At 45.2% G+C, this 22,868-nt stretch overlaps 6 protein-coding genes across 6 annotated transcripts; 2 read left to right on the top strand and 4 right to left on the bottom strand.

The window, feature by feature from the left end:
• Positions 1 to 7: 7 nt before the first annotated feature.
• LAJ45_04500 (uncharacterized protein) lies at positions 8 to 3,894 on the bottom strand (the record flags this gene model as incomplete). The annotated part of the gene is made up of 3 exons (XM_046114080.1): positions 8 to 3,304; positions 3,360 to 3,575; positions 3,646 to 3,894. The coding sequence occupies 3 exons, from the start codon at positions 3,892 to 3,894 to the stop codon at positions 8 to 10; spliced, it is 3,762 nt and encodes a 1,253-aa protein (XP_045972602.1).
• A 3,056-nt stretch (positions 3,895 to 6,950) lies between these two features.
• On the bottom strand, positions 6,951 to 8,949 carry LAJ45_04499 (uncharacterized protein; the record flags this gene model as incomplete). Its single annotated transcript, XM_046114079.1, has 7 exons — positions 6,951 to 6,983; positions 7,058 to 7,062; positions 7,122 to 7,184; positions 7,238 to 7,250; positions 7,540 to 7,914; positions 7,966 to 7,992; positions 8,059 to 8,949. 7 exons carry the CDS (start codon positions 8,947 to 8,949, stop codon positions 6,951 to 6,953), a joined length of 1,407 nt encoding a protein of 468 aa, XP_045972601.1.
• A 3,932-nt stretch (positions 8,950 to 12,881) lies between these two features.
• Positions 12,882 to 14,420, bottom strand: LAJ45_04498 (uncharacterized protein; the record flags this gene model as incomplete). The annotated part of the gene is made up of 7 exons (XM_046114078.1): positions 12,882 to 12,980; positions 13,042 to 13,461; positions 13,523 to 13,606; positions 13,672 to 13,782; positions 13,849 to 14,027; positions 14,124 to 14,217; positions 14,400 to 14,420. 7 exons carry the CDS (start codon positions 14,418 to 14,420, stop codon positions 12,882 to 12,884), a joined length of 1,008 nt encoding a protein of 335 aa, XP_045972600.1.
• A 2,513-nt stretch (positions 14,421 to 16,933) lies between these two features.
• Positions 16,934 to 18,020, top strand: LAJ45_04497 (uncharacterized protein; the record flags this gene model as incomplete). Its single annotated transcript, XM_046114077.1, has 4 exons — positions 16,934 to 17,009; positions 17,068 to 17,126; positions 17,186 to 17,695; positions 17,763 to 18,020. The coding sequence occupies 4 exons, from the start codon at positions 16,934 to 16,936 to the stop codon at positions 18,018 to 18,020; spliced, it is 903 nt and encodes a 300-aa protein (XP_045972599.1).
• A 326-nt stretch (positions 18,021 to 18,346) lies between these two features.
• Positions 18,347 to 20,577, top strand: LAJ45_04496 (uncharacterized protein; the record flags this gene model as incomplete). The annotated part of the gene is made up of 11 exons (XM_046114076.1): positions 18,347 to 18,372; positions 18,443 to 18,469; positions 18,529 to 18,543; positions 18,614 to 18,627; positions 18,843 to 18,972; positions 19,032 to 19,231; positions 19,313 to 19,840; positions 19,903 to 20,016; positions 20,077 to 20,198; positions 20,439 to 20,487; positions 20,558 to 20,577. 11 exons carry the CDS (start codon positions 18,347 to 18,349, stop codon positions 20,575 to 20,577), a joined length of 1,245 nt encoding a protein of 414 aa, XP_045972598.1.
• A 135-nt stretch (positions 20,578 to 20,712) lies between these two features.
• Positions 20,713 to 22,463, bottom strand: LAJ45_04495 (uncharacterized protein; the record flags this gene model as incomplete). The annotated part of the gene is made up of 5 exons (XM_046114075.1): positions 20,713 to 20,918; positions 21,360 to 21,495; positions 21,573 to 21,695; positions 21,790 to 22,361; positions 22,418 to 22,463. 5 exons carry the CDS (start codon positions 22,461 to 22,463, stop codon positions 20,713 to 20,715), a joined length of 1,083 nt encoding a protein of 360 aa, XP_045972597.1.
• Positions 22,464 to 22,868: the final 405 nt, after the last annotated feature.

Here is a 22,868-nt window from a genome sequence, read left to right as displayed (position 1 = left end):
TGAAAACCTAAATCCAACCTGACTCTTGGCCACTAATCATCCAGATTCGAACTCTATTTATACCCAGATTTTGCCTCAATAACTCCACTATATCCTTGCTACCATCCTCGATGGCTATATCAAGCACCGTCCGCCCTTTTTTATCTTTTGTTTTCCATTGAGCCCCATGGGAGATAAGTAACAAAATGATATCCTTTCGTTTTCTTTGGACTGCAAGATGTAAGGAGGTATATTCTCCAATCTGCGCACTAGTCTTTGCCGTAAGATCTGCTCTATAGTTTAATAGTAACTCAACCGTATCCCCCCGACCCTTATCGACCGCTATAAGAAGTGGTGTCCATCCGTTTAATGTCTTTGCTGAGAGATTTGCCCCATTCCTCAGGAGTAATTCTGCTACCTCTTTGTGTCCTTCGCGTGCCGCCTCATGAAGCGGTGACCATCCAGTTAAAGTCCTCGCCTCGGTATCTGCTCCGCTGTTCAGTAGCAATTTCACTACGCCATTTTTCCCCCGGGAAGCCGCCTCATGAAGCGCCGTCCATCCGTCAGAGGTCTTCGCAGCAATACCCGCCCCCCCATCAAGCAGTAACCTCACGACACCTTCGTGTCCCTTATGAGCTGCCTCGTGGAGTGGTGTCCATTTATCTGAAGTCTTTACTGCAGTTTTTGCTCCTTTCCTCAACAACAGATCTACTGCTCTTTCATCCCCCTCGCAGGCCGCCACATGCAGTGGGGAGTATCCATCATTCCTCTTTTCATCAATCTTAGCTCCATGCGCAATTAACAATTCCGCAATACCGTAATAGCCATTTATAACAGCTACATGCAGAGCTGTCTTTCCGTCTTTATCCTTCGTCGTTGCTTTTACTCCACCCTCTAGCAGCAATCTCACAATAGAACTTTCACCCTTTTCAACAGCCATATGCAATGCTACCCCACCTTCTGCTCTGTGGTCTAGCAGAAATTTCACCATAACTTTGTGGCCTTCTTGAGCAGCTAGGTAAAGCACTGTTGCTCCGTTATTTGTCTTTACTGAAATTTCCGCACCGCTAGTGAGAAGTAGCCCTGCTACGCCGATATGTCCCTGATGCGCGGCACTATGTAGAGCTGTCCATCCTTTATCTGTTTTCTCTGAAACCCTTGCCCCATTTTTCAACAGTAACTTGGCCATATCAGTAAGCCCCCGGTCGGCTGCTTCGTGTAAGGCTGTCCGTCCTCCGGCCAATTTTGCTACAATGTCCGCCCCGTTTTTCAATAATAGTTTTAACGTGGAATTGTGGCCCTTATGAGCTGCGGCATGTAATGCTGTCCAGCACCCTCTAGATTTCATATTGATATTCGCTCCGTTCTTCAACAGTAGTGTGACCATTTCATTGTGTCCTCGGCGAGCTGCATCGTGCAATGCCGTCCATCCTTCCTTGGATTTTGCTGCAATATTCGCTCCTTTTTTTAACAGTAGCTTTACCATATCATCGTGTCCTTGACGTGCAGCGGCGTATAGTGGTGTCCATCCTAGATCGGATTTGGCTTCGATGTTTGCCTTTTTTTCCAGAAGTAATTTTGCCATCGCGATGTCCCCCCTTTTGGCCACCAGGTACAGGGCTGTGGTCTTCTCTCTCGTCCTTGCCTCAAGGTTTGCCCCGTTTGCAAGAAGTAGCTTCACCATAATGGCATAGCCTTTATGGGCCGCGCTGTGCAATGGTGTCAATTCTTTGTCTGACCTAGCCTCTACATCTGACTTTTTGTTCTTCAGTAGGAATTTCACCGTCTCGACATGGTTCTGGCTAACAGCGAGGCACATCGCCGTGTAAGCGTTTTCCGTCTTTGCGGTAACGTCCGCTCCGCGATTAATGAGTAGATTTGCGACGGCAGTATGTCCCTGGTGAGCTGCATTATGCAATGCCGTCCATTCTTGATTTGTTTTGATCGCGACATCTATACCATTATCAAGGAGTAGCTTTGCTATTTCTTTGAGGCCCTGGCGAGCTGCAAGGTGCAATGCCGTCAGTCCTAGAGTTGTTTTGGCTGAAACTTTCGCCCCATTCTTAAGCAAAAGCTTTACCATCTCGGTGTGACCTTCCAGTGAGGCTATGTGGAGTGCAGTACTTCCGTCTTTTGTCTTTAGGGTAATATCTGCGCCTTTCTGTAGAAGCAGTTTTACCATGGCGGTATTACCCTGGTGGGCCACGTCGTGCAATATAGTCCAACCTTCCTCAGATTTTGCTGCAATATCTGCTCCTTTCTCGAGAAGAAGCTTCACCATTTTGGTATGTCCGTTGTGGGCTGCACAATATAATGGTATCCTCGGATATTTAGACACAATATCTGCCCCCTTGCCCAGTAAAAACTTTGCCATAGCGGTATGACCCTCCTGGGCGGCCAGGTACAAAGCTGTTGCTTTGTCTTTTGCCCTTGCTTCACAGTCCGCTCCGCTCTTAAGTAGCAAATCAGCTACGTCGACATGGCCACCATGCGCTGCCATGTGTAGTGGTGTTTTTCCATCCTTGCGGACCGTAGCAGAGACTTCTGCTCCTTTGCCCAGAAGCAACTTTGACATATCTACCCCTCCCATAATAGCCGCCACATGCAGTGCTGTGTAGCCATCTTTCTCTTTTACCATGACTTCTACCCCATTCTCTAAAAGTAGACTCACTAAGCTTAAGTCTCCCTTCTCGACCGCCAGGCGGAGGGCTCTCGCGGATTCGGCCTCAGATCTCGTTAGCTTTCCCTTCCTCAAGGCTAATCTGATGGAATCTTCTGTCCCCGACAGTATCGCGTTAACTAATAGCTTTCCCTCTAATTGTTTTGCCATAGGCTTGTTCTTGTTCAAACTCATTGGTATGAAGAATGACTTCCGCTCCAGGTCGCACAGAATTTTCATCCAGAAGATAGCATCTTTGGGGCCTAACCAAGGTTCTTGGAGTGCTTTCTGAGTGGTAAAACGGTCCTTTGGGTGTGGGGCTAACAATCTGGTAATGAAATTGATTGCTGCGGCGGACGCTTTCTTCGCGACAAGTTTTGCAGTCGGGAACATAATCTTACCCCGAGCATAGTCGTTAAGCTCGGACGCATTAAATGGTGTATCTCCGGTAAGCATGGTATGCACTAGACACCCAAGTGACCATATATCAACGGAATTGTCATATACTGATGTTCCTGTGTCGAAAAAGTCGTCTAGAATCTCTGGTGCAGAGTATTTCTGGGTCCCCACGGCAGTGCGTAATTGGGTGCCATTCCGCTCTTTTTTAGAAATGCCGAAATCCCCGATTTTGACGACCAAAGGTTCCTTTGTAACAATAAGAACATTCTGCACTCTCTGTTAATTTAATCAGACCTGTAAATTCCAATTTATGAAGACCAACCTCCGGCTTGAGATCCCGGTGACAAAAGCTCTTTGCATGCATGATCTTCAATCCTTCTAGGAGCTGTGATGTGACTGACTTCGCGACGTTTTCGGGCATTTCTCCCTTTTCTGTAATAAAACTTGAGAGATTTCCGCATTCGACATATTCCATAGCAAGGTAGATATTTTCTTCTTTCTCAAACCACCCGAAGAATTCCACAAAGTGTTGAGGGTACTATATATATAGGTGACAAGACTTGTTAGTACTCATTTCTAAATAATAAGAATCAAAGTAAAATATATACCGTTTTCAATTCTATCAAAGCGAGTAATTCTTGCGAGCATCCCGATATGCTACTCCTGTATATTTGTTTCACGGCCCTAACCTCACCTTTATCCCCCTTCTCTAACCACACTATACCACCACTACCCCTTCCCAGAACTCTGCCCTTGTTCCATTTCTGTCCAGTTGAGCCGGTAGTATGTTCGCAATAACCTTGAAAAAACGCAGTATCGAATTTGTATGCCCCGAATTCTTTCAAAAAACCGGACATTTTACTTTGTAATGATTCGCCGTCTGAGGGGAAACCTGAACGATCAAAGGATTTCATGTCCCATAAGTACTAGCCTGCTGAGCTTTTGATTTGTGTACGACCTTACCCGTTATATATATACCCGTTAACTAGCTGGCTAGAATTCAAGCCTCACGGTCTTCTACAGCCAAAGGTAGCACCGGGGTGTGTCACCACTTTACACAGCCCGAGGTTCCTAGTAGGTACAGTGCCCGAAGAGCCTGTACAGACTTGCATGTAAGTTGTCATCAAGGGGCTCTGCTAGTAAGTAGGACTACTAAGGATTAAACCATATCACTTGATCACGAGCCGAGTACATATACGGATATACCCTCTAGAAGGCTGCTGGGATGCAGTGCGCCACTAACAGCAATACATTCAGGTTTGCGACCTTTATGAAACTATGTAGTTACCAGATTTAAACACCACATATTTGTTTAAATCAGACCGACTGTCCCAACTTCTAGAATTCGAAAATAGGCGAAATACATGTATGTTGTAACAGAAAAAATAAAAACATTATTAGATCTGTAGATCTTGTAAAGTTCACCGGGCAACAAAGATTACTCACGAGGCGGCTTAGCCCTCCGAATTAGTATTCTACCACCCCGGCCATCGTCATCCTGCAACAAGAATGTGGGGGGTCGGTTAAATACATATAGTATACCTACTACCTAGGCTATAACTAACTGACTACAAAGTGCGCGAGATCGAGATCGAAGCACGTTAGATCTGAAAGAATATCTGCACATTTCTCTATGATAATACACATCTAAATCAATGAATCACCCGATCCTAGCTCTTTGGCCTGGATGTACATATATCTTATAAGTACTTGTTTACCACGAAAAGAACCAGAAAATGCAGTTGCTCAGGGCAAGGATTATTTGTATGGAGTGGCGGTGATCTCTCATACAAACTATCCCTGTTTCCGTCACTTGCATTTTCTGGTTCTTTTCGTGGTAAACGAGTATATAGATACATGTATACCGATATGCAATGTGTTATTTAAAGGTTTTGATTGGCTAGGTTTGAGAAGTTGGTGATTAAGATTGCTTTTTTTGAGTTGCTACTAGTAACACATTGATTTTTTTTTTATTGATATATTGATTTTTGCTTTTCTTGAGATGATGATATAGTTTTTTGATTGATATATTAATTTTTGCTTTTCTTGAGATGATATCATGATATTGATTTTTTGATTTCTCGGTAGAATATACTAATAGTATTGATTTTTGCTTTTTTGTGACAATATAATCATGATTGAATTGATTTTCCTTTTTTAGGGCAATATAGTTATAATTATATTAATTTTTGTTTTTCTTTATATAATATCAGGGTATTGATTTTTTCTCTACTTGATACGATATCACATTATCAATATTTGCTTTTCTCCGAGGCTCCGATTCCGTCCTCGAACCTGTCCCAGACCCGAGCCGTTAGAATTAGCAAGAGATTTTTTGCTGATGAAGTATTAATAGACCAACATGAATGCAGGTAAATCAAAATTAAAAGGTTATTTTTGCTAATTTTAATTAGATCCTTCTACATTAATATAAAGTTTGGAGTATACTCTTCCTGTGGCTATCTTCTCATACAGAATTGCACTAAAATATAATATATGATGGATTATCCTCTCCGGCCGAAGGCCGGCAACGACTTGTATACAATATACGTCTACCTACATGTAGTTTGTGAAATTCATTGACGCTCGAATTAGTATACCCCCCAAATATAAGGCCGTAGGCCAAAGAAGGTGCACAGCCCGGGTATTAGTGTTACATTACTAAATTGATTTAAGTACCTATCCCCGCTCTAGGTATCAACACTGTAGCGCCCGCCAAAAACCAAGAGCATGTTCTTTTGGCATGCAATATTGATCAGAGTCAACTCTCAGCCCATTTCCGCCAGCCACGATTGTTATACAGCTATATGTAAATTAAGCCTAAGGTTGTAACTTAGCAGGGATATTGTTTCTCAAATACTATTCGGTGCATTTCATCTCCCATGATGACGTTTCTGGAAGCTCATACTCTCGCTCAACTACAGCGACAGATAGTAAGCCAATTAAATAACCACATCTTGTTTATAAAGTAACTTATACTGCTAGTGCAGTCTCCATATCAATGACCGCCTTCTCATCTGTCCCCCATCCTTCTCTTTCTCACCCATCTATATCTGCATAGTAATACACACAACACAAAACAAGACCTCCCTGGATCTCGTCTTGTGTTGTATCCGGGAAGAGAAGGTCTTGTGGCTAAAGAGACTTAGGGTAGGTCTCTCGCAAAATCTCAAGACCACAGCTCCACTTTCTGAGAGCACATGTCTTATGTTTCAACTACCTTCTAGGCCTTATAATATACGGGACCAAAATTGAATTAGGGTTAGGGTTTGTAGGTTTCTTGATTTCATGTACTCGCACGTCAATTATGTATTTGCCCAACCAGCAAAACACACCAAAAATCGAGGTTTTCAACAACTCATAAAAAGCCCCACACCTAAACCAAAATATCAACGACCAAGTATAGTATAATTTTGATAAAGGAGGTCCATGCTTCAAATTCTTGGCCCAATTGAGATACTGGTAAAGGTGCCATAAAAGGACCCTTTTAGACACATTTCACCTTCAGGGCTTGTTCTTTGTAGATATGGCCTAAAAGTGGCCTGTAGAGTCTTTCAGGTGTCTAGATAAGAGACACATAATTTCAGGGGAGGTGGGAGAGCTCTCTGGATTCTGTGTGTGTTTTGCTGGTTGCGCAAATACATACTTGATATGCGAGTATCAATCTACTTATCAGATTCTCCGCCTGGAAAATTCTCCATTTTTCAACATTTTTAAATATTTCGAGACGTCTCGAGACTGCTTAACTCGGTCCCGAGACTAATTATCTTGCCCATGTACAGGCCTTGTCTTGTTTTCCATCGGCTGAGAAAACAAAGTCTCGAGACTTTTTGTATCGTGTGCATCACTATATCTGCACATGTGCAAACTCGAAGCTTATAGAAACTATCAGAAGCCTACTACCCCAAACACCTTACAATACTCTATTGCATATATATATCGTGTACTTAATTAAGCACTAGGGCTTAGTAAAGAAATTTAAGATACCACCGGAACCTCGGGATAAGGAACCAGACATACTGGCACTATAAGAATTTAAATCATTATCGTTATACTAATAAAATGCTTTGCCATAGTATTTTACCCTGCCGTAATATCAGGTATTTCATGCCGCTCTTTGGCGCTGCATAATCGTATGGGTACAGGCCTTGAGTTTGTTAACGAGTGATATACTATGATTAAGTGACTACACGCACTCACCATGAACACCCCCCTTGGTTTATAATTTAACTCATCGAAATCGAATACCTAGTCTGAAATACTGTCATAACTGATCTCCATTTATAATTTCAACTCCCAATACACCATAACATAAATTTTTTAAGCGTTAAACATTTACTCCATATACCCACCCATAGATATCCATAAATAAACACCTGCCCCCTAGTAACCCGTGCGCAAAAACAAACATATGGTACAAGAAAACCTGCTCTTGAAATGCATTGAGATATTTGGTGTCCATATCATTGCGTCCGAGCCATTCAAACATCCCCTATCACAACCCCGGAGTTTGCAGCTTCGTTAATTTCCTTGACAAGCTCCCTCTCACTATTAGGCATTAATATAATCATTGTCGGTATCTCCAAAATTTCTTTCTCTTTCCTAATCTGTATCGGCGTTCGAGACCCAACCGATGTAGGAATTGAATCTCTGATGGCCGGAGAACTGGTCCTAGTGATAGGCGTCGATGTTATTGCGTGCGGTAGCGACTGTGACGGTTCAAAATATGCTTGTTGGGATGATATCGGTGCTAGTGGCATTGGTGGTTCGAAGCAATCCAGTTGTTCGACCAGCGAGGGTGCTCTAGTAGATGGTAAAGTCTCAGGGAGTGGTACAGCCGATGGATTGATCTCTTGTTGTGAGCGGGACAATAAACCCTTGGCCAGATTAGTAATTATTTAATTCAGGACATAAGACAGAGAACTAACAGCGTAGTCTTCAGTGCTGAGCCCCCGCTGCACAGCCAATCTCTTAGCCGCTTCCCGTTTTTTTTCTAGCTCTTCTTCTTCAAGGATCCTGACTTCCTCTTCCTCCCTTCTTAACACTTCATCATCAACTGGTCCCGGACGTCCAAGTCCAATGGTCTCCACTGATCCCAGTTCTTCTTCTTCTTCGGCATTTTTATTCCTGTGCTCTCTTCGCGCTAACACGAGAAACTCGTCTTCCTCGCCGTCAGATCCTGTTAAGAATACATCGTCACCAATTGGGATTGCATCGTCGTCATCTTCACTTGGCCATAGGTCACCCCTACTCCGCATACTCCCGCCTACGGAGTCGCCTGAGCTACCTGTAGCGCTGCGCTTCCGTCTCATTCCTGTAGTCCTACTACCATGATCATCTTCCGCTTCTTCTTGAACGGCAGACAGTCCGTTTCCACGATGTGGATGTTCTTGGAGGTTCGCTGCTGAGGGCTTGTAGCGTAGACCTTTCCCCCTAAAAGGTGCCCACCTCGTCAGAAACCCAAACATAGATGTTTGGGGTATAACAGTTGGGTCTTGGTCATTCCCCGGGACTGATTTCCTCTTGCCGGCGGACCCACTCCCGACTATGGCGCCGCTTGATGAAGAAGCACCATAAGTCATTCTATTCGAATTACCCCCATAACCCCCTCCGGATCCTCCGCCAGCAAGAAGCCTATCTAGTTCGTCGTTACCCCATCCAAGGAAGCCGCCGGCGGATGAACTTCCGTGTTCGTCGTCGTCATAGTCATAAAAGCCGAATGGATATTCACGGCGGTCTCGACGGTGATTGCGATCATTATTGATAATGCAGCATGTAGAAAGCGATATGAGGCATGGGTCCAAATATGATTTTGTGAATGTGAAGCATGAGGTGAGGGCGTTGTCCGAGGCGGATTCTATGGAAGTGGAAATGCGGTTGAGCGATTGACGGATGCGGGGGTCGGTGCGCATAGTGTATGATTATCTGTTTTTACGTGGGGGATAGATATCTATCTGTTTAAGGAGTGTATCTAGGGTGTCTCTGTGGATGTCTCTGTGAGATAGTTGCAGTTGGTATGCGGTATGTATGTAGTTGAAAGTGCGTAGGCCGTTGATGCGTTAGGTAGGTCAAGGTAAAGTAGGTAGCGCGGAAGAATTTGGTTAGCTATGTTGCGATTACGGCGCGGGCCGTCTCTAGATCTGTTTGCTGTTGCTAGTGTATTCCTCTATCTGCTCTGCGCGAATTCGCCGAGTATCTCTTTTTTTCCTCTGTTTCTCCTCCTCTGTTTTCTTTATCTCCAGGATGAACCAGTCTAAATGCGAACGGCTGAAGAGGAAGAGATGCTGATTAGATGATATGATTGAAACTTACACACACACGATTGGGTCGTGAAGTGAGGCTGACCGAGGCTGACCGAGAGTTGCGATTCAATCAACAACAATCGGAAGGGCAGACTATAGTTGGATAGGAAATAGGTTGTCGCGACGACCGGACATTCAATTCAAAACACAGTTAGATAGAACTGACGTCTTTTCACGACAGGCTTTGTTAAGACGACAACAACGAGCCGGGGTTGTTGAAGTGCAGTGTATGCAGTTACCCGGAGTTTCTTAACTTAGAAACACATCCTCCCTATCTCGACATAACCTGCCGCTGCTAAACTGAGGGTTTCCCCGCAATGTAGGTGGATCATTAAGAAGGGAAAGAACGAGATGTGCGTCATATTTGTCCATGTTTCCTGTATTTAATAATTCATAGTCGAGACCTGCAGTAAAATGATGGTTTATCTAGATATAGGCTGCGGTGTTACCTATTCTACGTCTCTGTCAGTTACCAGTAGCTTCATGACATTTCCGAACACGACTGCTATTGCATACCATGCAAAAAAGCGCCAAATCCACCTTTTTGTATGTCATGCAATATTGGTCGTGTTCGGAAACGCTATGAAGCTACGAGTATATACATGTACATGTATGTATGTAGCATGATGTGCTGTGATGTGCCGTAGTGCGCTGTGATGCGCGTCTCTCTTCTCCTGTCGTTACCAGGTCCCAGAATAGTTCCCCCCCTTCCTTGTGAGTGAGATTCTCGAAATGGACCCGTTGTGATAGATAACCCCACGCACACTCCGCACTTTAAATACCAAACAGCATCTGTGACTCAACCCATGTTCTTCGACGTGTCATGGAAGGCTAATTTATCTTCCCCGAAACCCCACGGGCCCTATACCGTAACCATCGTACAGAGAATCAAAAACCGAAGATGACCATTTTTTAATCCGATCTCGATAAAAATCTCAGGGTTTAAAGGTACCTCTATGCTAACGCTAAAAGAGAAGGAGGAGGAGATGAGTGATTATCCACGCTTTCCGGTAACCGGAATCTCTGTATGTGAGCCTTTTATATCATTCGCTAGGTGTTGATAACCCCGGTCCCTGGAGAGGAGGCATGTAGATAAGGATCACGTAGTGTCACTCGCCTAAGTGTGCTGCGACAGGTGGAGGTGTTGCAACAGTCCGTACATGTAAGTATTCATTCACTTCTAACATGTGAGTAGTAGGCACTTACATACATACTTACATGTACCTACATATGGTTGACGCCCATGCCCCCAAACGACAAGTGGAGTTTACGTGTGTATTGCTTGTTGACCACGTTTCCGTCCAGATCGATAGGGTGCCTGTACCGTGTTGAATTTGCCCCGTGGCAGCAGGAGTTTTTGTAAACGCTCTTGCGCGTTTATTACGCCGCTAATAAGCGCTTGTGTCCCTTAATGTGTGCAGAAAATGCACTTCAAATCATTTCCATCCTTATCAGCCCATCATCAATTCTCACTCAACCTAATGGCGATCACCAATCAGCTTATTCCCCCTCTCTCCGCCTAGCCCCCATCCAGAACCAGACTGGATAGAGTACTCTACTGTAAACAAGTTCCCTCAGAACCAGGTTGACTGTTCTTCTGGTAAAAGCCACGCACGCCATTCACGCAGCCACGGGGTAACTAATCTGTTTACCCCCCCAGAGCCGCATGAAAAAGAACGTTTTTGTGGCACGAGGTGTACCAAGCGAAACAGTTGATCCTTTCTAGAACTTACCATAGATCTCCCCCGCTTTAAGAATGTAAGCCCAGGCCGAAACTGCTTCTCGTGCCCGAACCCCTCAGGGTACAGAATCGGGTTTGAAATTAGGAGGGGAATATCTCCGTTTCCAAAACGATTGGCTTTCGTAACAAGTCTTTCTTTTGTTAGAGTTCTGCTGTTTAAGATAGTAAAAATTTCGCTGTCCTCTTGGGTAGGTCGTAAGAGCACTCGTGATACCTACTTCACGTTTCCCCACAACGCAGCAGCACGCATATGACCGCCTTTCCCCGCGGTGGCGGCCTTTGCGCATATCCAATACAATTGGGACAACAAACAAAACGAAACAACACACCTTTCACCACAACGGCTTAAGGGAAAAAAGAAAGGAAAAAAAAATATTACAGTTCTCCAGCTAACCGCCAGAAATCACAGCCAAACTGTCGGGATCAGCCCAGGCCCGTTTTCTATCAACCCCCTCTGAACACCACACCCCCCCCCCCCCCCTTTTCAAGCACGCGGCCACCCGAGGGCTCCCCCGATTACTCTAGAGATGCGAGAACTTGACCTGTCAAAAAAGCAACTCTCCCACGACCCAAGGTGCAAGCTGGGAATGGGAAAAAAAGAAAGAGAAATGGTGGAGTCCACGGTAGCGAAAAATCCTTTAGGATGCTTGCAGTAAAAAAAGTAATTCTTTTTACGTACAGCCAGCCTAAGTACATTCTCCCAGATACTTGCTCCCACCACACCTACTCGACCGGGGAGGGGAGACGGTCCCGGGCCGAAAGCAATGAGGAAAAATGGCTGGTTCCAAAATGGAAATCTCGAGGAAAAAAGCTTTTCAGTTCTGCAGCAGTTTTTCATTCTTTTTCTATGCAGGTGGAAAAAAGCAAGCAAACAATCCAAGACCCGAACCTGCAGCTGAAAAGAAAGACAAACCAATAAACGCCAAGATGGGAATCCCATGAATGGGATGAAAAGGAAAAAAAGGAAGAAAGAGAAAAAAGAACTCGACGGCATACCAACCCAAAGAAGTAGTTAAAGCACCGGGGTACGAGCCTTCTGGTTATATATAGACCATATGTCGCCCACTTTAAAACGACGTCTGTCTTACTCTAGGTTATGAGCCAGTGCATAAGTATGGTAGGTAAGTACATGTAGGTAAATACCTATGAAACCCATGGGAATAATACAGCCACAAGAGAAGCCACAGATATCGTCTCCCAAACACAAAAGCTCGTATTAACCTTTTTGTCCAATGCTATTTATATGTAATACTTTCACTCTACATTACAGGCACACAAATTCAAGATCTTGGTATAGCTACGCTCTGCCGTCTCGGGTTCTCCGTTCATTAACTAGGTTATATAAAACTCTGTGAAATTCCCGAACAGTAACAGGTAACGGGAACCAGATCAATGACCACCAGTGAGAGAGCAAGGAGAAAGAGATAAAGAAACAACCCCATGAAAAAGGAAAGAACCATGATGAAAAGGTAATCAAACAGATGCGAGAATGGGAGGCATGACACGTACGGATAAAATCGGGCTAGGATGGGAAGGGAGGGGGAAGGGGTTGTGGGGATAGGGCAAAAGAATTGCCCATAAGTATCACCGTTAGAGACGTAAAAAAAACAACATGATATTTAGAGATGAGGATACATTAAGCATCGTGTATGAATTGCAGTTGATATTTGGATCGCAGCTTATGGAGGTGGGAGGAGTTGGTAGAAGTATGCAAGCTTTAGAGGAATTGCTTTCACCCAGCGTAAATCATGAATTCGAGACTGATAGGCTACAGCTACACCGTCGACGATATTCTCAGCGATTACGAATGTGAAGCTGAGGCATGGTTCTGTTGTTGAGCGGCCCTTCGGACAGGCTCGAAGTATGGATGGGCCATGGCTTCTTTGGCCGTCAATCGCTCCTGTAAAATCAAGGAATCAGCTCACCGTCACTACAACTTAGGATGGAAGCACAATGCATACCTGATGATCATATCTCAAAAGCTTGTCCAAAAAGTCCAATGCATCATTACTGACGAATCGCTGATTCTCTGCATTGACAAACTGGTGCCAGTTTTTTCTGGGAAAGCGTCCAAGGATGTCATCGTACTGTGCGTCGAGCTCGATATCGTACTTATCAAGGTAATCGAACAGTTCTTCAGTTCCCAAAACCTTGGCGATCTTGACGAGTTGGTCCGAGTTGGAGTTTCCGTGGAAAAATGGCTCTTTTCGGAAAATCATTGATGCAAACATGGCACCAAGTGACCAAAGATCAAGTGAGTAATCGTATTCTTGATAATCAACAAGTAGCTCCGGTCCTTTGAAGTAGCGAGACGCAACACGGACGTTGTATTCAGTTCCAGCGTGGTAGAATTCAGCTAGACCCCAATCGATCAATCGCAGCTTTACAAAGGTTAGTCCGATCTAAGTCCCATGACTAGGATAGAAGATCGATGAAGCTCACCTTTCGCTTCTCGTGATCGATCATGACGTTGTGTGGCTTGACATCTCTATGCATGATACCCTTGCTATGACAGAAATCCAACGCCTACCAATCAACAGTCAGCAAACTACAGCCCTTTATAAGATACACTGTTCCAAGCGGGCACCAACCTTCAGCAACTCGAAAATGTAGTAGCGCACATCGTAGTCCTGAAATTTGGGGTACAGGCTGCGGAAGTCGGTATTATTGATATACTCGAAGATTAAGGACGGCGTTTTACTCTATTCTTTGAGTTAGAAATTTCTGCCGGTCTCCCCCGAGAAGCACGCCTTGGGTTGATAACACACCTGAGGATCCCGGACAACATCCAGCAATGCAACGATATTTGGCCCACCAGAGAGATTTTGAAGAATTTTGATCTCTCGCTTAATCTTCTTCTTCTTAACTGGCTTCAAGACTTTGATAACGCATTTCTGGTAGTTTGTGATGTTTATGCCTTCAAAAACCTCAGAGTATTTACCACGTCCTATCCATACTCAGTCAGAAAATCCCCCAATCGCAAATTCCATAAACCCCGACACGGGAAACAAAAAAGGGCATATTTTCTCCGGTAAAAACAAACCTATTTTGCGGACAACCTCATAATTCTCGAGAACACCCCACTGAATGTTTACTGAGTCGTAATCCCAGTATGATCTGGGCATGTGTTGGTTGACCTGGTCGCGCCAAAAATTCTCATATTAGTATCTTTTCAAGTGGGGAAGAGGGTATTTCCCCTGTAGCCCCTAATAAGGAATGAACACAAACCCATCCAAAAACTTTTGAGTTTGTAAAAATCAAGAGAATTGAAGGGTCCATGTTTTTTTTTGGGGGGGTGTGAGAAAACAAGGGAAAGTACATCTGCGTACACACGAGCCATTGTTCTGTTCTCGATAGGCTGTGCGCCCTGGCCGTCACGAATGATGGGATAGAACGGTAAGTTGATGAGGAAGAAGAAAGTGAGGCGCTTCAAGCAAACGATAGTAGCGTTTGTTGTGATGATGATGATGATGATGTTGATGGGAGAATGGTTGAGAGATATGTGAGCAAGAGAGGGAGAGTGTTAAGTAAGAGTAAGAGAATGTGTAGACGGTAGATAGAGACGTATGTAGTATGTACGTATGCAAGCGGGTTTGTGCTGACAAGGCTGCTGCTGTGGGTGATGGGTTGTTTCTGCTTCTGGAGCCTGCTGGAGATTTTGCAGTGCTGCGGTCGGTAGTGGATTGCTTTGCAGTGCTCTTAGACCCTAGGCTCTTAACTACTAGAATGCCTCTGCTGCTGCTGCTGCTGCTGCTGCTCAGGAGGGGAGTGGTGAGGTGAGGGGGGTGTGAGTGGGGTGGGGGTGAATGAAGGAGGGGAGTAGACAACCAGTGGTTGGTTACGGGCAAGGAACGCGATGTGGAAGAGTTTGGTGCACCCAACGGACGGACACAGAGAGTCACAGATGATGAGACCGGCAGGCAGGCGTGGGAGATGGGTGTGGGAGGCACCAGACGGTGGGCAGATAGGTGGGGTGGCAGTTGGCTGGAACAACAACGAGCCGGATTAGATGCTTTCTGCTCGCTTTCCTATGCTCCTTTCTCCACCGCGCTTTGTGCAGTTCGTTTCCAAACAATACTCGACACGCCTCTAAATTCCCGCTATCGCTCTTATTTTCTTCGCCGCCGCCCTTTGTCACTCTTTTGCTCCGAAATCAGAGAGTCGATAGGTGTGAGATAGAAGGCGATTTGCGTCAGTAACAGCTCACATTGTAAAATGACAGAATATCAACGGGCTGCGGCGGTTGATACTCGGGAGGCTCCTAACAATCCCGTTGTCTTACTACTTCACAGTTTCACTATTATTCCTGCGAGCTGCCGTTGAGCGGACAGCGATAAACACTTTTTGAACTTCTTCAGTCACGCCAATACCTAAGTTCTTGCTAATGTCCGTGCGCGGCCCTGTGGTCAAGACTTGCCCGCAGCTTGGGCCGGACCCGCGGGGAAGGCACGGCATCACACAGTACCCTTGCAATTGACGCAAGAACAACGAGATTTTTGGTCCGATTTTCAAGTTCGGGGAGCCTCACGTAGATATAACAGCCTGTCCAGCGGCAAACGGGAGGTGTTACTTGGGATGGATTTTGACTATCGCTGTTGACTGCCTGAGATTACCATTCTACGTTTTCTGATCCAGCCACGACACAGAAAATACGAAATTCGAAGCCATAATGAATTGACATTTCATGATTTCCTTGAATAATCCGCCCGAAGAGCTCTATCGTATTTCTTTGTCGTTCCCTTTCGGTCCTATCTCGAATTTACATGCCTCCCAGATGTGATTGCAGTAGAAGAATATACCGCAAAAGAGATTTTGACTCATTGGCTCCGGCGCCTTTACCGACGGATGGCCGAGTCCGTTGATTTAGAAAAATTCGTCTACTACGCAGTTAATAACAGGGAAATGTGGTAATGATTGATTTAACATATTTTGTCAAACCGGTTTTACATGGCCATGGTGTTCATTTCATGACGTCTGTTTCATCTTTCTTATTTTCTTTCTTTCTTTTATTATTTTGTTTCTATTTTTTGCACGCCCGAAGAGTGGCAAAGAAGGTTCCATCCACACGAAAGCCTTCATACGCAACTTTAAAGCCCATAACAGCACCCTTTCAAAGCTTGAAAGAACTGGCAGTTTTTCAAAAGAACTTCAGACTGGTCGATCGCTTTTGGTTCGCCGTGATTGTTATTGGGGCTTACAACCGCCAGCGTAGGCAGGATTAAGGCTGTTTTCCGTTTCGGTACTCTTGCATGTTGCTTCGTGATTTGCAGGTTCTCCTAGTTCCCCTGGTTACAGTACTGTACCTAAGGACTGATTTTGAAGTGAGTTCCTTGGGCACTTAGGTATGCATGTTTTCTTCTGAATCAAAGGATTTATTATTGATTGAGGCTCCCCTGTAAATAGGTCAGTGGATATCTAAGCGATAGGTCAGTTTGAAGGCAAACAGAATGAAAGGTCTCGCCAATCTGTATGTCAAAATTGAGAATTAGATAGTGTTTGTGGGGCACTTCTGAAGTATCGCATGAGGGTTGAGGCACTTATTCGGGGATTAGTTTAGTTCATTTCCGAATTGTCGTATCGAACAACGACCCGATTGATTGAACAGACGAAATGTTGCGGGAATGATCAATAGCACGGTCGGGCGGAGCGCCCTATGTAATGGTTGGGAAAGCTTTGGAAGTTGAAGTTCCTGGAAAACTAGTGGGGCATGATAAGCTTTCTTGGCAACCGTCAAAAAAACCCAAACCCTTGTGGCCGCCTGAAGCCAGAACACACTCATCCTCTACAGTTAGTCAATCATAACTTGTTCCAAGATTCAGACATTAAGTCAGGGATTTGACCTAATACGCCGGTATGTTTCACGACCTCAATATTCCCTGGACACCTACATCACCAGATCTGCCGAGGACGATAGCTTTTCTGGACGAGTGCAAGCCTTCCCCTCCAATCCATGACTCCAAAGGGCCACTGCTGACTGACATCTAAAGTAGGATACAATGTCGTCGCCCTCAATCACACCATCTCCGGTAAATTTTCTCAAAGTCATGTAAAACTTCACATCCTCTTACCGACGTAAAAATCAGTCTGCTAACCAGCGTATCTCAGGTAAATCCCATTTCACCTGACCCTTTCCCTCAACACCCGAGGCTGAAAATTCTCCGTCGCGTAACTGTTGTTCTCGATGACCCAGCACAATGTCACCATCTCACATCATTAGTCAACTATTATGACCTTGTTGCGCTACGTCCGACGAATGACAAGCTGCTTTTACAGGCATGTTCTTCGCTGGAGTGTGATCTCATCTCCATAGATCTTTCTCAAAGGCTTTCGTATAACCTGAAGCACAAGATTGTTGGCACAGCGATCCAACGTGGGGTTTTCCTGGAGATATGCTACTCTGCAAGTATCCATGACGTTGCTGCTCGACGAAACTTGATGCAAAACGCCGCATCTCTCATAAGAGCGACAAGGGGGAGGGGCATTATCATAAGCAGTGAGGCTAGAAAGGCTGTGGGAGTTAGAGCACCTTTTGACGTTATGAATTTGGCAACTTTATGGGGGCTGAGTCAGGAGAAGGGAAGGGAGGCAGTTGGAGGCCTTAGTAGAACTGTAGTTGTAATTTCCCCATTCCTCGTATGTATCTGAATTTTCGCCTTGTGCAGCCCATTAACATAGTAAATAGATACAAGCGGGGCTGAAGAGGCGGTCGTTCAGGGGAGTCATAGATATTGTCGACAATGGGGCACTCCCTGAAACCGTTCAACAGAAGAATAAGAGGAAGGCAGAGGATGAAAATAACGATGGCAAAGGGAAGGGTAAACCGGCCAAAGGTCAGCAGAAACAACCACAGAAACAGAATGAAAGGCAAGGAGGGCAGCAACTCTCTAAAAGGGCTAAGAAAGCTGCAGCTCGTGCTGCCGCCACTACTGGAGTTTCTTGACAAATGAAATTCTTTTTTCTTCTTCCAATGTATGTATCTATAATATCAGGTTTAATGTTTCCACGCATACGGTTAGATGTGCATTGTGTCCAGCTGGGATTAGAGCTGTATGTAGAGTAGAGTAGGTATTGGCTCATGCACTACATTGTAAAAAGCTCGCCCGACATTGCTCGCCGGTCACCGAGCATTCCTCCAATGGAACTAAAACCAAGTTTTAGCCACATCCACATCCATCTAGTTGCAGACCCTGACCTCTGTACCTGACGCTTGTGTCCAGCGCCTTGGCCGGAGGTACCGTGGTTCTCGGAATGTGACATCATGACGCAATGACCTTTGTTTTTAGAGGGAGAAGGTTGGTATTCACACCTGCACGATACTTTAAATCAACCTGGCGTCCTTACACAAGCGGGGAAGGTTGATAGGCTTGGCCGGGATATTTTGCGTAGTGCGTTCGCTTAATAGCTTAGCTATGTTAATTTAAGCCTCGACTCACAACGGGCCGCTGCAGGTGCTCCATGAAGTGGTGATCACGATGACCCCTCCTCTGCATTTATGGGGAAAATTGCTTATTTCTGACCTCCTCCATCTTTTAGTCTTCTGTCCTCTTGTCTGTCCTCTTATTCTCCGACCCCTCCCCCCACCTCTCATCTCCATCCTATCCTTTCACCTTTATCCGTCTTATCTTTCTCCTCCGCCTCTTGTTTTCACCTTGCTTGCGTCTTATACCTATAATCGTTCCCAGTCCTTGCTATCCCTTGCTGCTTCTCTTATTCTTTGGCCCCACATCTTCTGCATCCCTGTTTCCTCGTGCAGGTTAGATAGCCGAAATGGAATTGGAGACAAGACCTAGCCAGCAAAGGACTGAGGATGACTGGTCCGCCATCTTTGTGCATGCCGGTGCGGGTTTTCATTCGGTCCAAAACGAACCCAGTCATCTTGAAGCTTGCTCCGCGTTAGTACACTTTCTAGTCTTCTTATGCCCTAGTTTCTAACCCCATTATATACATTCAGTGCTTGCAGAGCTGCCATGGTATTCCTTCGCAATGGCGGATCTGCTGTTGACGGTGTTGAGATGGCTTTAAAGAGTCTAGAGGATAATGAGATCACCAACTCCGGCTATGGGAGTAATTTATCCCTGGATGGAACGGTAGAATGTGATGCCTCCATCATGGAGGATACCGGGAGGTCTGGTGCTGTAGGAGCCGTTGACCGTAAGTTTTCTTGCTTCCGTTCCGTTTACATGCATATTAAGATCCAGCCCATGTAATGATTACATTTTATGTCTATTCCAGGTTTTAAAAACCCTTCGGCCCTCGCCCGACTTGTTCTCGATAATACTCGTCGGCCAATGTCCTTAAAGCGTGTACCGCCAGTTATGTTAGTCGGGCCAGGTGCACAGTCTTATGCAAAGGAACATCGATTCCCGCTGGTTGACAATGAAGCACTTATCAGCCGAAATGCCCATGCTCGCTGGGTCAAGTGGAAACGTGAGCTTGATGCCTATGGCATTCGTCATAAAGAGCATAAAAAGACACCGCGCTCTAAAGTTACTGGGGTCACCCTAACGGCAGCGGCGCTATCAGCTAAATCAGAATTGGATGCTGAAATTGAAAAGACAGGCCAGCGTGATGCTACAGAAGATGTGGTTACCGATACAGTAGGTGCTATTTGTGTTGACCGTTGGGGTAGAGTTGCAGCAGGAAGTAGTTCTGGTGGTATCGGGATGAAGCATCGTGGCAGAATTGGCCCGGCAGCATTGATTGGTATTGGAACTTGGATAAGGGTAGAGGATGGAATTGTTGTTGCAACAACATGCTCTGGTATTTCCCCTCCGGCCTTTATCAATGTTTAATTGAGGATTTTCTTATCGTTTTTTGTTTAGGAACTGGAGAACAAATGGCACATACGTTGATTGCATCCAAGGCTGTTGATCGCATGTTTCATAGTGATGATGAATCACAAGGCTTAAAGACTAGCATTGAAAAGGACTTCATGGGTTTGTTAAATCCATAGCTCGACCACTATCAAGTATTGGTAATCTAATATGGTTTGATAGGATCGAAAGTTGTTCAAGAGTCAACCATGTCCTCTGCTGTTGGTATCATGGCTATCAAAATCGACAAAAATGCAGCGGAAAAACGGATATATTTCACATACGGACACACCACTGATAGCATGGTAATGGCATCTAGCCCCCCAGCCCCCCCCCCCCCCCCCCCTCAATAAAGGACAAATTCCTACTATAAAGCCCTTGCCCGCGTTTTATTAGGGTTTCTAACTCTCACCTAGGCTATGGCACATATGACGGCATCCATGATTGAGCCAGAAACAGTCATGTCACGTAACGCACGAAATCCCAAGACCTGCCTTGGTGGAAAGGTCGTTAGACTCCCTTAAGATTGAGTAATGCCGTTAAAGGACAAAGTAACACCAATAGCCCCTATTATTAGAATGAGCAGAGTGAATGGTATGCCCTCCCCCCCCCCCCCCCCATAAGCAACAAGAAGAGAGGTTCTAAATTACAATATTGTTATCAGAAGAACCAGAGCCAGAATAAAACCATAAGTAACTTTCCCATGAGAACCCTATGCACTCTCGTCTCAATTTATATCGGCGTCCTTCCGGATGCATTGCATCCACTTCCCATTATCCATGGTCACCCTACTTCTGATGCTGGGAAATTCATGAGATGCTATGTGGCAGGTGTCCCGGGCGCACTTGCAGGCGCAGAAACATCGTTTGAAAAGGAGGAGGTTGTTTTTGGCTGCTTAGGTCTTTTTGCCTTTTTCTTCTTGGCCAATACGACGGCAGGCCGTCCGCCAAAGTTACCGAGGTCGGAAACATCGAGTTTTGTACTACAAGTAGTGCATACAGCGCCTTCGGGTGGAGAGCAGAATACTATAAAAAGCCACCAAAAGCCATAGCAAAAAGAAGAGTCAGTAACCCATTTCTGTCTCAGCTAAAATTGTTCGTGCATCAAATCACACAACCAAACACAGATTGAAGAAGAAAAAAAATCATATGCTTTGTGCTTATTACTATATTTTATCGGCTTGTGTTTATAACGCTTCGTAGAGGTCACTTCGAGGCTGTCCACCTCTTGTAGTCGGTTATCATGATTCGGCCGCACACCGTCGAGCCACCAGTCAACAATAAGTGTGACATCAAAATTAGCGTCTTCGATTGAACTCTCTGAAGACTCCAAAACGCTTTCGTCATAACTTGCTGTTGCACACTGTTGTGATGTTCCCTTGGTATGTTCAAGGAATGGAGCTAGCCCCAAAGACCCCCATTCATGTCTTTCTGTATCACCTTCGAGAAAAGAAATAGGGCACTGACTTGATAAGCAAATACTGCACACAAACCCGATGTCCACAATACGCTTATGACAAAAGCAGGCTGCACGGAAGTCGACATTGATTTGCGTGGGTGGGACCAAATGTTTACGTGTAGAGTTATCAGGGATGAAACACATCTACGATGATTAAGAAAACTAATATTAGTTTCAAAAAAAAAAAAAAAAAAAACTTTGAAAGGTATGAGAAGTGGTACCATCAAGTATTGCAAGAGGCTTTCAGGATGTTGAAGCTGCATGTAAATCCCTCTTGTGGCATCCGATGCTTGTTGGAGGAAGACGGTTTCACCAGCGATTTTACATATATCGATAGGGATTTTCTAACATTTATATAGTCAGTGCCTTACCAACCGAGGTGTCCATTGTAGAACTCAATTTTTTAGAAACAAGGAAGGACGGGATAGCAAGTTATACCTTCCTCTGAGCTGCAAACATCGAATTCATCATTGATACATATTGTGTAGACAAATCACCAGAAACACTTAGAACCAGAATCCTCGCATTCATGGTAGTCATATCCGCATCCCTAGTCCCATTTGCCGTCCTGTTTCCCCCTGTATGTCCTCCCTGACCATCTTCCGATGACATACACAGCCGGTTAATATATGCCAACGCCAATGACAGCGCCCCTGCCATCATAGTCTCGTTCGTGCTAGCCAAGCTCTCGGCAGTGGTTTCCGCCATGAGTTTGCGGAACGAGGCCTGTACTTCGTCTTCGACGATGCGGAACTGGCGATATTTGTTGGCATCGCGCATGGGATCATTGTCGGTTGGGGGTGTAGGGGTGGTGCTGGGGTATAGGAACACAGCTTCCCTTGTGTGCGAGGCGATCACGGCGACGCGATTTGCGTGCGAGAAGGCTAGATGTGCATTGAGGAAGAGAAGAATCGATGCGAGGGCACGAGGAAGAGGGAGAACTGGGTGTAACTGTGACCAGGCGTAGGGATTTGTGTCGAGGATAAGAACAAGAAGAGAGGGCTTGTCATCTGAAAGCCTGTGTTAGCGTTCTCCATCAACCATACTCTACAGGAAACAATTGTACCATCAGGGCCCTGTGTGTAGTGGGCACTTGCGTCTAATCCATCCATGTTAACCAAGAAACAAACCCTTGCGATGTATTGGCAGTTGGCCGATTAAGTGAGTTGGTATCAATTTGAAGGTTGAGCTCAGATGTGGTAGAGCTGTGATGTTGAAGACAGAGGTAGGGCGTTGGGTTGTCACGCTAGGCGGTTGCAGAGTAGATCTGCGGCCAATAGACGCGCATTACTCTAGGCGCATACATACATACCCTCGTTTACCACGAAAAAATGCAAGTGACGGAAACAGGGATAGTTTGTATGAGAGATCACCGCCACTCCATACAAATAATCCTTGCCCTGAGCAACTGCATTTTCTGGTTCTTTTCGTGGTAAATAAGTAGAGTATGGGTTCTTAGACAGGGTACTACCTACATGTACTTACAAGACTTAGTGTAAATCTTAATACCTCCACAT

Source organism: Morchella importuna (assembly GCF_003444635.1).
Source record: "Morchella importuna strain M04M26 chromosome Unknown Morimp01GS011, whole genome shotgun sequence".
In the NCBI taxonomy this organism is placed as follows: Eukaryota; Fungi; Ascomycota; class Pezizomycetes; order Pezizales; family Morchellaceae; genus Morchella; species Morchella importuna.
Note: the sequence above shows the minus strand (reverse complement) of the source record. Positions and strands in the feature narration are given on the sequence as shown.